At 43.9% G+C, this 14,412-nt stretch overlaps 1 protein-coding gene across 1 annotated transcript in view; it reads left to right on the top strand.

The window, feature by feature from the left end:
- Window positions 1-13,656: 13,656 nt before the first annotated feature.
- The window catches only part of Slc5a4 (solute carrier family 5 member 4), a 43,091-nt gene continuing 42,335 nt past the window's right edge, over window positions 13,657-14,412 (top strand). Inside the window, exon 1 of the mRNA NM_001106383.1 lies at window positions 13,657-13,882. Coding sequence (NP_001099853.1) covers window positions 13,715-13,882 — 168 coding nt within the window. The 5' untranslated portion in view covers window positions 13,657-13,714. The remainder of the gene's footprint in view (window positions 13,883-14,412) is intronic.

Below are 14,412 nucleotides of genomic sequence, written 5' to 3'. Positions count from 1 at the left end.
GACGAACAGAATTCCCTTGTGTCTGCCAAGGCATTTTCACAATCGGTTGTTGGACGTCTGGCTGCTTCTATTCCGTAGCTTTTGTGACTAGGGTACAACGAATGTGGTCAATGTCACGCAAGTATCTTGGTGGCAGGAACCTCAGTCTTACACACTCAGCCTATATTAAGTATTTCATTATCCTAATGAAAAAAAACTGCCAAATACACAATATAAATAACCATCAATAGATAAGATGGTCAATGAAATATGACATATGGATTGCTGGGGTCCAGCCTCGACACAGGACCAGGGTTCTCAACTGGAAGCAGGGATATCTGGAAGGCACATAATAAATATACACAGACTACTCTTTGGGTACAAACTGACAGGCAATGTCAAGGCTTAAAGTCTCTCTCTCTCTCTCTCTCTCTCTCTCTCTCTCTCTCTCTCTCTCTCTCACAGCTTGAGGCTGCACACACTCTGCATTCTCTTGTGCACTCTGCTTTTTTTTAATTGTGGTTTTCTTTTCTCAAACTGCCACATTCATGCACACTTCTGTTCATTACCCTTTCTTTCTCACACACAATCTTCATACACACCTCACACATATCTCACACACGCCACATGCACTCTCCTTTCACTCATACACACAATCTTCATACACACCTCACATTCTCTCACTCACTCTTCACATTCTCTCTCTCATTCTCTCCAGCCTTTCTCTTGCCCCAGTCTTTTATTGATAATTCAAAAGCAGTTAGAAAAAAAGACATTGTATAATCATTGCCAAATCAAATTCAAAAAAATAACCACATCCCACAAAGAATTAAGAATTAACAATTAACAATTGTTCCCCAAAGTTTCAAGCTTCCCCTATTCCCAGGCCTGTGACCAAAATAATAATAATTATAAACTTATCATTATGTAAACTTTAACTTTTAACTCATTATACTTCAGAGCTCAGGGCCCTGAGGTCAGCTACTTGCATTTTCCTGGGAAGCTCTAATGATAAATGACATGGGCAAAGCTGCCAGGCAGTGACCAGAAAGAATCAAGTTAACCCTTAACTCAGTGGTTCCGCTAGTTTTCTGTTCCTTGCACACAATGACTCTCATAAGAGTCCCAGTATTTTGACTTAGATTTACTAGTATATAATTTTATATATTCTATGCTTCCTTATCCAGGAACCACTCTCAAATGTTATGTAAAACTTATTTCCTAACTTCAAAAACTTTTCCCTTTCTTAGGGTCCCGATGTTGGCTCTAATTCATTTCCCTTAAAGTTTCTTTGCAAGTCAAGCATTAATCTGGAGTTACCATTGTGCAGTTATTACATTGTTTCCAAGATGAGATCACACAGCATGCACCTGGGCCATTAGGGCTGTGCTGTGCTGTGCCCTTATGGCCCAATTTCCAATTGTTTAAGAATCATAACATCAAGGAACGTCTAGTTTCACAGAATTCACCAGAGCAGAAGGAGAAAGAAATAGGAAAGTCAGATATAATAGAATAATTATGCACACCAAGGCCAACTGAAAGGCAGTCATACACAAATGAAATCTATGCAGCCATTGTCCAGGGCTAAGGTTAGGAGAAATGGGAACAACAAATTTTTACAAAGAGCTGCTGCGGGCTACTGAGATGTCTCCATCCCGGCCTACTGCTGGCAGTCCCTGTCATCATATGTTGTCCCCAGCAATGGATCACTTTTCATTATTCAGCCTTGAAAACAAATACAGTTACTCGGCCCATGCCAAAGTATTTGAAAACATTTTCCTAAGTGATCTAAGGCAGGCCCCACCCTCAGCCCCAGCAAAGGGCAGGTATCATATATTCTCTCTGGGTGACGTTCTTAAAATGAATTCATTTTAGCAGGGTGTAGACTTGACGGTATCAGAGGCTGGAGAGAGTGGGAGGCGGGGTGCTGGAAAGTGATAACATTCTGGTGTATAACTTCATTTGGAAGAAGTAAGACTTCTAGAAACGGGAGGCGGCCATGGCTTTCTAATGTTATGAATGTACTCCGTGTTATTAAATAGTATACTTTGAATGGTTGAAATAGCCAAGTCTTGTGCCTTGAACTTTGTCCCTTTTCTGCCTGAGCTGGGAGTCCCCGGGAGCCCTGCAAATAAAAAGCCCCACACAACAGTAGTGGTTAAGCAACATCCTTGAATATACATAAGCCTGACCACATCTTTTCTTCAACCTCCTCCTTGCTTACTAAGCCTTCCCAGAGACCTTGGAAGGACAAAGTGGCCAGCACGAGGGTCAATCTCCGACAGAATCCTCATGTGAGTCCTTGCTACATCACCAAAGCACACCCTTCCCTTCCGCACAACTGGGTGGTCTTTGGAATGCCACCGTGGGACTTTCAAATAATGAGTGGAATTATAAACTGTCCTGTATGGGAGACAAAGGAACGTGGTATTAGAAAGTCCCGTTTTGCTTTACTAATATTCAGTTCATTCCAGCAGAAGTTTGGACTGATCTAGTGTCATCAAAAGCTGTTTTCCTGGAAGAAGCCTGGGTATCCTGAATCTCCCTTATCAGAATCCCACATTTCTTGTGAGGTCTGCCAGGAGACATGGTGATGGTGATCCCACCTGTGCCATCGTCACAGGGGTGCCAGACTTCGCCACACTCTGGAAGTGCTTACTACTGGCACTAGTTATCCACAGGAGATGAACCCTCCTGGTGCCCCTGATGCCAGGACTCCCAAGAGCACAACAGAACCCAGTAAGGACCAGGGACCTGTTCAGGAATACAGCCCATCAAATTGGGAAGAACTAGATTCATTTTGATTCACTTTAGAAATAGCTCCCGAGAGCAGAAGGGAGCCTCATCAATTCCTGGAACCCCAGAATTTACAAGAGTAATCCCACATAGGGTGGAGAAGAAAACACCATTCTACGGATGCTCAGGGTACTGAGGTATGGGATGGAGATGACATACGAGTGGTTGCTCATGAGATGATGTCGAGCCTTGAACTGTGATTTGGCAGTTACCTTCATGTGGAGTGAGCTGGTCCTATGAGGGTGACACTATTGGATTTCTAGCTCTGAACTACGGAGGCTAAGAGGCACAGGAAAGATTCCCATTAAGGAAGAGACCAGGAGCCAGCAACATGAAAAGCCTTTTCTTAGCCTGTTTCCTCATCCTTCTTAGGTGGCTGTCTTTTTTTTTTTTTTTAGATTTATTTATTTTTTTACTTATATGAGAACACTGAACACTGTAGCTGTCTTCCAACATACCAGACCCCATTACAGATGGTTGTGAGCCACCATGTGGTCGCTGGGAATTGAACTCGGGACCTCTGGAAGAGCAGTCAGTGCTCTTAACTGCTGAGCCATTTCTCCAGTCCAGGTGGCTGTCTTTTAGCGGCAGAAAATGGTAGATGATCAGAATAAGGTTATGCATTTAGAATGCATAGCAGCAGCAACAACAAAAACCTTCAAAAGATATTCAGGAAATTATAGTGTTAAGCTAACTCTAGACTTTCTGTGAAATAGATTGGCCCCCCGTTTGGCATCGGCTGACCCTCTGAGGGGGCATTAGGGGCCTTTAATGCACAACACACACAAAAGGACCTATGCTTCTTGAAAGGTTAAAGACTCAGTGAACAGGGTACTTGGTATTAGACATAAAAGGGCCTTGAGTCAACGGATGCAAGTAGACACTTGGCGACTAACTTTTGACTAGATGCAGTTAAAATGTTACAAAAGACTAAGGGCCTGAAGCACAGAGACTTAGAGGTTATTGGGAATGGCCAGGGACAAAGGAAACAGACGTCAGAAAAGACTGAGACAGCACCAACATTACATTAGACCGAGGCAGGCAAGGGTCCAGGAACACCAAGTCCAAATCATCAAACAGAGAAAGCTTAGGAACCTGTAGGTGAAGGACTCTGGGGGTTAATAGTAGGAACGTAGAAAAGGAGTATGTCAGTGGTGACTGTTCCTTCTTTCCAAAGAAGGCAAGCAGTAGCACTAACAACCCTCCACGATGCTTAAAAAGGCATCAGTAAATTTGTTTCGTCGTCTAAAACTGCAGTTACAGGGTTAATCGTAGAGATTTCTGGCTGGCACAGTACTTTTCTGCCTGCTTTTTCTTGCTTACAAAGATAGTTTCCACGCAGTCGAGGTCATTGGTATCTCCAAGGCTCTTGAAATGTAAACTTTCTCAGGATCCGTGAGACCACAGAGTGGAGAAGATTACAAGATTGCAAATTTCTAAGTGGTGCACGGTTTGCTGAAAGACTTGTAACAGTTTTTTTTTTTTTAAAAATGTGTGTGTGCAAGTAATCTTAATTTGCTACGATGTTAATGCATGGCATTTGAATCCAATTTTCGTTTAGGAAGATAAAAAACAGCAAATGAGGTGACCTCTGAAGGTATCCAGGCAGGGGAGGGAGCCCCACAAAGAGATAAGAATGAAAACCGGGTGCAGATTGACTTGTGGACCTGGAAGAGGCTGGCATAACCATTTTGGGGAATCTGGGTGAGGTCTGCCTCCACCGATAGCAAAAAGGTCACCAGGCATTAGTGACCTCCACCCTCAGCTTTCTGGATGGAACACAGGTATTTGATTTTATCTTCCGCATTGAGGAGAGACCTCTGCATGGTTAACATTCCTGATTCTCCTAGGGCTTCTCTGTGAGTACAGGGACCTCTGTGCCCCCAACAAGTAAATCTGTGTGAGAAGATTGAGAAGGAGAACTTTTTGGAAACAAATGGATTTTGTATAATAAAATAAGATTTTTTTGTGTTAAAAAAAAACAATGAGAATAAAACCAAGCTTTGAAAGCTAAGTCATGGAAGGTAGAAGTCAGCTGTACAAGGCTTGTGGAGAGTGGGACTTAAAGTTTATTAAAAATCCTAAAGCTAGAGTAAAAAAAAAGTCTGTCGGAGCCGCGGGATGGGGTGTGGTGAGCCAATCCACGACTGTAAGGGTAGGTACGTGAGGACCCAAAAAAGGAGGTGTGGACCGGAAGTGTGCAGCTCCAACAGAGTGGGGCAGAGCCCACAACTATGGAGTCATAGCAGAACCGAGATTTACTTAAAACCATTTTGTGTAGCTTTATCTAAATGTCGCACAGAGTTAAAATCATAGGACTGGTAAGGCTTTCTTTTTCAGTGTTCAGCAAAGCCATGTTGGAATCCTACAGCCATGATAAGAGGGACAGAGAATTTTCAATAGTTCAGCTCTTGCCCTTCCTCTGGGAACAGACAGGACCCGGGAGAGAGACCTCTCTGATAAGTCACCTGTCCTTTCGATCAGAGAGGCGATGGAGTCTCCAGGGAGTAGGCTGTAACCATCGTGCACCCTATAAAAAGGGGAGTCACTGCGACCCCCAGGCCACGTGAGAAATAATGCAAAATTTATAGTTGTATAGAGGTCTACACCATTACTAAATAGTTATGTAAAGGACATGTGACTTGTCATGGGAAGAAGAGGAGAGACGAGAATTCAAACAAACAAACAAACAAAGAGGTTGGAGAGATGGCTCAGGAGTTAAGAACACTTGATGATCTTGCAGAAGACCTGGATTTAGTTCCCAGCACCCACACGGTGGCTCAAAACCATCTACAACTTCAGTTCCAGGGGCGATCAAACCCCATGTTCTAAACTCTGTGGTCACCAGGCATGCACCTGGTGCACAGACATACATGCAGGCAAAACACACAATCTAAAATCAAACCACTAAAATACATACTGACAAAAATACACCGCCTCTTCAGGGGATACTGGTGATGATGATTGGGGGGAGGGGCGGTGTCTGTGACCACCACGGATACCAGAGTAATGACATCCGACATCTTCCGTAAAGAAGGGTTCTATAGACTGACCACATGTGACTTCTTCCAAAAAAGACTGATTCCAAAGATTAGCAAAGTCACAGTAAGGGTCCAGAGGAGGATCTGTTGTGGTCTCAGCCACACAGACAGTACAAAGGTCACCAGGCTACTAACCTCATCTGTTCCCAACCTTTTGAGCAGAAAGCAGGTTACATAGACCTCCCCTTGAAGAACTACCTTGTGTGGTTAACATAGCATGATCCCTAAAGCTTGTCTGTGAGCACAGAGGCCTTCAAACATCCCACATCACCCTCTCTCTACCTTTTAAAAAGGAAATGGTGGCTGTCATAGAGGCCAAGGTCGAATGTACTGCCTGCCTGAATGGCTAACAAATATGGGCAAACAAACATAATTCGAAGAACAGCTAGCAAAAGACCAACAAAATGATGGCCGTTCAAAGGTCACCTGAGAGTTTTGATCTCTTTACTCGTGTCATTAACTTGACCATTGGTCGGATGAGAGAAATGTGACACATTAAAATAATTCACGCCAGGAAACTGTTAGCAATCGCGCTTAAGCAGCCAATAACAATGGCTCTGTTTATAAAGCTGTGCTGCTCAATTTGCTCATCCACTGACTGATTTCTGTTGTCATGTGAGTGGTTTTGCTAATCGTGCAAGTCATTTTTGAGACCTCTCTTTGTCATCCAGTAATAATTTTTAAAAGGTATTTATGTATATAAGCACACTGTTGCTGTCTTCAGACGCACCAGAAGAGGGCATCAGATCCCATCACAGATGGTTGTGAGCCACCATGTGGTTGCTGGAAATTGAACTCCTCTGGAAGAGCTGTCAGTGCTCTTAACCACGGAGCCATCTCTCCAGCCCCGGTAATAATTTCTAGGACTGTTAATAAGGCAGCCATTATGGCTGCAGCCATTACAGGATCCAATATATGAAAGGAATCATCACAATTTGAAAGGAGTGTGTGTGTGTGTGTGTGTGTGTGTGTGTGTGTGTGTGTGTGTGTGTGTTTGGTTGTTATTGTTTGATTGTGTTTGTTTTGTTTTGTTTTTTCAAGACAGGTTTTCTTTGTGTAGTCTTGACTGCCCTGGAACTCACTCTGTAGACCAGGCTGGCCTCGAACTCAGAGATCTGCCTGCCTCAATCTCTCAAGGGGTATGGGAGCTCTCTTAATTTCGTTGATTGATTGATTGAAAAGATTTATTGAGCAAAATGGGTGTACTATGGGCTATCCCATATAAACCTTTATAACCTGCAAAAAGGCAGTATAAGTACCATTTTACATGCATGAACACATACACATACACACACACCCCTGCACACGCGCACACACACACACACACACACACACACACACATACACACACGCACATACAAGCACACAGTTTCAGACCGTGAACTGCAGTTGCAGGAATCTGTTTCTAAGAAGTGAGCAAAACAAGGCACAGTTGTGGTTGCCCTGGTGCCCTTTGTATTCTGATGTTAATTCTGCTTCCTCAAGTGGGGTACCCTGACTAGGAGACTAGGAGTGGATCAAGGACTCAGGTGATTCCATGGGAGTCTTCTCCCCATTTTAACTCATCCGATAAAGGCTAGAGCTGTGATTGGGCAGTGGAAGAGACAGGTGATCTGGAGGTCTTAGAGAGTTGGGGGAAAGTAGGGAACAGGGAAGAAGAAAATGGAGAAAGAGGAGGTCGAAGGATGATGGAGCAGAACCATGAGGCCTGGAGAAGCCATAAGTGGCAAGCGATCTCACAGCTGTGGAATAGTGTAGTGTCATGGTAAATCTGTCCAATCTAGGCGTGCAGCTTATAAATCTTGTAACTGAGTTGTGTGTTTTTGCACGGGCTTCTTGGGTTGGAGATTTACTGCAACATGTTATCACCTGTTATCGATAACGCTACTTTGGGTCTTTTAATCCCAATCGCACTCCCTGGAATTTCAGATGGGCGCCTCCGCTCCGCCTATAATGTCAGCAGCAACCACTCTGTGGGCGTGGCCAACTCAGAAGCGGCTTCAGGGATCCTATTGCAGCCATGGAAAGGAAGGTAAGCGGTGTCAAAGGTTTTCCACTTTCACTTCTCCATGGATCGAACGGACTCTAACTTTTCTCTCTCCTTCTGGATCCTGTATTTCTAGAAAGCAGTCATATAACACGCATAGGCAGTGGTCCCCCTTTGAGAAGCTTACATTCTGATAGAAGGAAGCAATGAACTTTGTAGTACAGAATACACCAGGAGAAGATCGTGTGCTGTGGACTGAGGGATCCTTGGGGAGTCATCCCTCATAGATAACGGAGAGGACTTGGCACACGCTACCGGAACATGATCTTATCCCCCTTCCGCAATGTTCTCACGTACTGAGTGCATACAGGTGATAGGAAGACACTAGTGTAGGAGAAAGTCAGACCATCCCTTGGAGGGCTTAGAAATGACTAAGAATCATCACAAATACCTTTGCTCTTCCCTTGTTACATATTTCGTCTCATTTTACAGTAGTAGCACGAGAGCCTCCCGTGTATACCCAGCCTGCAGATGTGCCCTTCAGACTGAGTTTGATTCTGATAGCGCCACAGACTTTGCCTCTAGAGTCACGTTCAGATGGCCCCTTGGGTATGACTTGTGACTCCGTGCTTGCCTAATCTCTGTGAGGTGTGGTTTCCACTTCTATAAGATAAGGACAACTGCCTAAAGTAGCCGCCCCACTTGCTGTTGAAGCAACAGGGCCACACCTGTCAAGAACGTGCAAACACACGTGTTAATGTTTGGTCGTGTCTTTGCTAATGCTTTGTCTGAGGAGTTAGGATTAACCTCCCCATCAAGAATGTTCATAGAGCTTGACATTTCCTTTTGATCGCTTTATCCATTCCAGAATATCGTGCTCACTGCCTGCCCTCCAAGGGCAATGTTTTGTGATAGCTTTTCAGTGGCCCACGTGGGCTCAGTCTGCCATGTTGTCTGACTCTTTTGTCTCACGTCTTGGGTCTCATCCTATGTCTGAGAAAGTGTTGGCCTGTGAGTCACAAGCACAGAGGAAAGGACATGATAGCTGTCTGAAGACCTCAACTGTTTCAGTGGGACAAGATTTAACAAAATGGGTTCTTACTGCTGCTTTTCCACTCCATGGTCCACATCTCTTTCTTTTAGCTGACCTCCAGATAATCCAAGGTCTCTCATGTTGCTTAGCTTCTGTGTGGTTTCAAAAGAACCCAACACGCTCATGTGAGGCACCAAAGCTAAAACCTTTGGGAGGCAAATCAAGTCATTGAATTCTGTCTGTGGTCTCAAAAGTGTGTGCCTTTATCATAGTACAAAAGATGCTCATTCTATGGCAGTATTTCTAAAGTCTGAGGTCATTTTAGAAGTAGCTCAAGGTGAGACTATAAAGTTAGAAAGAGAAGGAAAAAATGTATCCGTTGTCAATATAAAATACTGATTCAGGCGTATAATAAATGTGTGTATTTCAAGATGGAAAAAGAGGACCACCAAAAAATGTTGACACTTTCCATCAATAAAACATCCTGTCAGAACATTAAGTCTTTCTTTTCTAGGTAGATTAATAGACTTTTAGTGTATTTCATTTATTTCATTGTATATTTCTTTAATTTTTTATTTAAAAATCTTTTCATACAATATATTATTCTTTCCCCTCTTCCAACGACTACCAGATTCTCTATCAGTACACATCCTTCATGATTTTTATCTTTTTAAGAAGAAAAAGGAAGGAAAAAATACAAAAGTAAACCAAAACAACAACAAAACTCAAACAAACAAAAATGATGGAATTAATATTGTATTTACCAGCTACCTCTGAGCTTGAAGCCTGCCCTGAAGTGTGGTTGACAATACCCAGTGATACTCAGTTAGAAAAAAAAATGATTTTCTTTTTCTTAGCAGTTATCTGTCACCAATAACTTCTTGGTTAGGGGAGGGACTCTGTGCCCTCTTTGATTCTCTATTCTGGGATGGTGTTGTGGATTGAATGTATACAAGTCATCCACATATTTTCACAATCTCTGTGAATTCACATGTAACTCAGCCATTTCTGGATGGATAATGCCGTTTCTTTAGACTGGTTCACCACTTCTGGCACTTTCTATATTTCTGTGTAGATCTGTATAGACAACTGTCTTAGCTGGTATGCCATTGCTCTGAAGAGACACCATGACCAAGGTAATTCTTATAAAAGAAAGCCGGTTTCAGAGGTTTAATCTATTACCATAATGGCAGGGAGTATGGCGACAGAAGCACGGGGGAAGACCAAGGTGGTGCTGGAGAAGTAGCTAAGAGAACACTCTGATCTATAGTCTGGAAGAGATTCTGGATGTGGTATAAGCTTTAGGACCTTAAAGCCCACCCACAGTGACACACTTCCTCCCACAAGGCCACACCACCTAATCCTTTCAAATTACATCACTCCCTCGTGACTGATCATTCGAATTTATGACTGTGTGGCGGCCATTTTTATTCCAATCACTACAATCCCCGACCTTTGAAGGGAGGGATAAGATAAAGACATCCCACTTAGTGCTAAGTGTTCCAAGTCCGATTCTCTGAATGCGAATCAACTGTGGATCTATGTGCCAATTACCATCTATTGCAAAAAGAAGATTATCTGAGGAGGACTGAGTGGTTCAGTCAGCTATGGTTATAGCATATGTTACTAGGAGACATTTTATTGCTTTGTTCATTCAGTAGACTTATAGTAAAGGTTTACCAGCATGGCTCCTGAGCTATCTTGTTTCAGGTTCTTGGTGTCATTGACCATGTCAGGTATGGGTCCCATCTCTTGGAGCAGCTCTTAAAGCCAGTCCAACATCCGCAGGTTACTCTCAGGACATTCGCTCCACTATGTCAGTGGGTATATCTTGCAGGAAGGTCACTATTGTAGATCATGGGATTGTAGGTGAGCGAAATTGGAGAGTGATTTTCTTCTCTACTCTTTTTTTTTTAGATTTATTTTTATTTATATGAGTACACTGAAGCTGTCTTCAGACACACCAGAAGAGGGCATCGGATCCCATTACAGATGGTTGTGAGCCACCATGTGGTTGTTGGGAATTGAACTCAGGACCTCTGGAAAAGCATTCAGTGCTCTAAACCACTGAACCACCTCTCTATCCCCCCCCTTTTTTAAAGCACAATAATTACTTCCCAGTAGGGGTGAAGCTTCTTGTTGAACACCAACTCTATTTCTTTTCGTTAATGACATAAGTATAAGGTAACGTCTAAAATAAGATCTTACCATTAGGTTGTGGAAGGTAACTAGTAGCCTTGAAAATAACCTGTAATGTTTGGAGTTGGGTTTGGGACCCTATTGGCCAAAAACTAAAAAAAGAAACTACCCAGGCCTGATACTATAGGTTTTTGTTGGTGGGATATCATGTCTAGTTAGGACTTTGGTACATAAGGAAGGCAGTTCTAAGAGAAACGCTCATAGGTTTAAAGCTTCTGTCTTATGAGTTGGTGATGTAAGGGTATATTAATAGGTCATTAGGAGTCATTTTATTACCATGTTCTTTTAGCTGGATAATAGTATTATTTTATCCCCTATGCCTGTTTAGTAGATAGTCAGGTCCTTAGTCCCTTTATCACTGTCAGGTACAGATTCCATTTCATGGAGTTGGCCTTAAATTCCATCACAAAGAATGGAATGGGCTGGTTGGTTACGCCCATCACCTTTGTGCCACTATTGCATAGCTATATCTTGCAAGCGGGTCACCGTTGTAGGCCACACGGTTTGTAGCTAGGTGATTGTGGTAATCATCTTTCTTCTCCACTAGCACGCAGAGCATTCTGCAGCATCAGGAAGGCTAGTCAGTAGGGGCGAAGCTTCTCGCTAGGCACCGGCTTGACGTCTCCACGTTCAAGGACATAAATAAATGTTGTCTTCAGCAACAGAGCATACCATCAGGTTATGGAGGATAACCGATAGCCTTGGCAATGCCCTGTGGTATTGGGGGTTTACATGGGGTTCCTTGCCAGTGATTCAGCAAGATGTAGCCCAATCCTGGCACTGGGGGATTTTACTTGGTGGCATAAGATATCTCATTAGACCTTGTCTCCTCATTAGGCGTTGAGTCCACTTTGATTACATTCACATATGTGCATATTCTAGAAGCTTCTACAGTAGGCTTCCATGTCTTCAAATGGCCTTTCTGTGTTATTTTTTTCTCCTCACATTCCCTCCTTTCCCTTCATTTCCATATCTCTTCCTAGTTAACCCCCAATTCTAGCTTCCCCTTTGAATCTCCATAACAGTGTATTCTATTTTCCCCTTCTTTAAGAAATTCTCCTTCCTCAGGCAAAGTTTAGAACAGAGGCAGAAGGAACACCCATTCAGAGCCTGCCCCACATGTGGCCCATAGATATACAGCCACCCAATTAGATAAGATGGATGAAGCAAAGACGTGCAGGCTGACAGGAACCGGATGTAGATCTCTCCTGAGAGAGACAGCCAGAATACAGCAAACACAGAGGCGTATGCCATCATTAAACCACTGAACCGAGAACGGGATCCTCGTTGAAGGAATCAGAGAAAGGACTGAAAGAGCTTGAAGGGGCTCGAGACCCCATATGAACAACAATGCCAAGCAACCAGAGCTTCCAGGGACTAAGCCACTACCCAAAGACTATACATGGACTGACCCTGGGCTCCAACCTCATAGGTAGCAATGAATATTCTAGTAAGAGCACCAGTGGAAGGGGAAGCCCTTGGTCCTGCCAAGACTGAACCCCCAGTGAACATGACTGTTGGGGGGGGGGACAGTAATGGGGGGGAGGATGGGTAGGGGACCACCCATATATAGAAGGGGAGGGTGAGGGGTTAGGGGGATGTTGGCCTGGAAAGGGAATAACAGTTGAAATGTAAATAAGAAATACCAAGTTAATAAAGATGGAGAAAAAAAAAAAAGAAATTCTCCCTCCTCAAATCCTTTACTAGGATCCTTAACCTCCGCAATCATTTGGATTCGTGATGCACATTTCAAACGCTTAACAAGCTAGCATCCATATATAAGAAAAACATACTCGTCCTCTTTGGCCTAGGTTCCCTTACTCAGAATGACTTTTTCCCCCCAGCTCCATTCATTTATCTCAAAAAAAAAATTAAAGATCATCTGCATGTCAAAAGGAACTGAATTAAAGGGGAAGCCTATAGAACGGGGTGGGGGGAGGAGGCGGGAGCAGTGTTGGTGGGAGCAGCGTTGATGGGGAGGGTCATTGTCAGCTTTTGTGGGAGGTTAGTTTTAAGTCACGTATTTAACTAGAAAGCTGAGGGGAGGACACTCTGGAGGTTTACTTCTAAGGCCAACCAGGTGTCTTCCGAGTAGCCCGGATCCTGAGTCATGAGGTTCACCAGCACGTGCTTGAGGTTTCATTCAGTCTTCGAAGCATCTGACTCAGCCACCTCAAGCCCCGCCCACATCCTTCTGGGTGTGGTACAGCGGAGCCCTTGCCCTTTCTGCACAGCTTACTGAGGTCTTGGTGTAGCCTACGACTTAGACAACGTGCTCTGGGCAACCTCAGTTTCAGTGGACAAGTTTCCCCAGGAATTTCATCTGTCTGATAAGGAACCTCTGTCGTCTATGCCGCCTGACTTTGTCCGGTCCTTGCCTGTCACCTCCCGTATTTTTCTTTATCTCCCCTTTGCGTGTCTTTATACTGGCGGCCAATTGTCGTCTGTCTACTACCTCCAGTGCTTGTCCCCAGCTCTGGCTTCTCTCCTTGATTTTCCAATTCCACTGAAGCTGGCACTCGTCACCTTAGAGAGAGAGAGCGCGCCTGAACACACAGGAGCAAACGGTTTAAAGGTCTCTGGTGCACAGAAGCCGCCTCTGCTCTCTTTCCCCACCTACCGGAGGCTGATCATTAACTTAGGACTTATATATATATATATATATATGAAGAAGTGTCAATGCCTGCCATGGGAACAGCACTGCCTAGAGCCATGGCCAGCACAGCGAGTGTCAGCACCAGCACCGGAAGCTCAGAGCTGTCTTCACTGTCAGACAACATCAATAATCCTGCTGATATCTCTGTCATTGTCATCTACTTTGTGGTGGTGATGGCTGTTGGAGTGTGGGTATGTGGGAGCCCAGTGAGATTTCCGGGTGGGCCCTAAGGTCACAGGGGAGAACATGTCAGAGTAGAGCAGTGGAATGTTGGCCGGAGACAGTGTCTGTCCAAGGATCACTGTCTTTCTGCCTGGAGAATTTGCCCGTGTGTGGCATGAATGATATTTGCACTGAAGGAATTTGTTCTCCAAGCAAGACCATACTCTGAGCACAGCCAGGGCTGGCTGCACTCACTGTGCTTGGCACGCCTAGCACCCGGTATCAAAACCACAAAGGCCGTTTCTCTTATCTCAATTGCTTCTCTTCATTACTTATTCATTCATGTTCTTGCTAACCGAGTGGGAGGTTTAAACTGTGTATATTGTTTATTCCTTCTAGTATTGACTTTGAGGCTCAAACTTTTCTCTCAAAGACAGCTCTCCACATGTGAAATTCTGCTTTCGTGAGCTAAATTAAATCTTGGGTTTTCGAGCATAATTTCTTGAGGTGCTTCTTCTGAGTCATGATAAAACCGTGACTCGTACGTCCATTAAAAACT

This window comes from Rattus norvegicus, chromosome 20 (assembly GCF_036323735.1).
Source record: "Rattus norvegicus strain BN/NHsdMcwi chromosome 20, GRCr8, whole genome shotgun sequence".
Classification (NCBI taxonomy): domain Eukaryota; kingdom Metazoa; phylum Chordata; class Mammalia; order Rodentia; family Muridae; genus Rattus; species Rattus norvegicus.
Note: the sequence above shows the minus strand (reverse complement) of the source record. Positions and strands in the feature narration are given on the sequence as shown.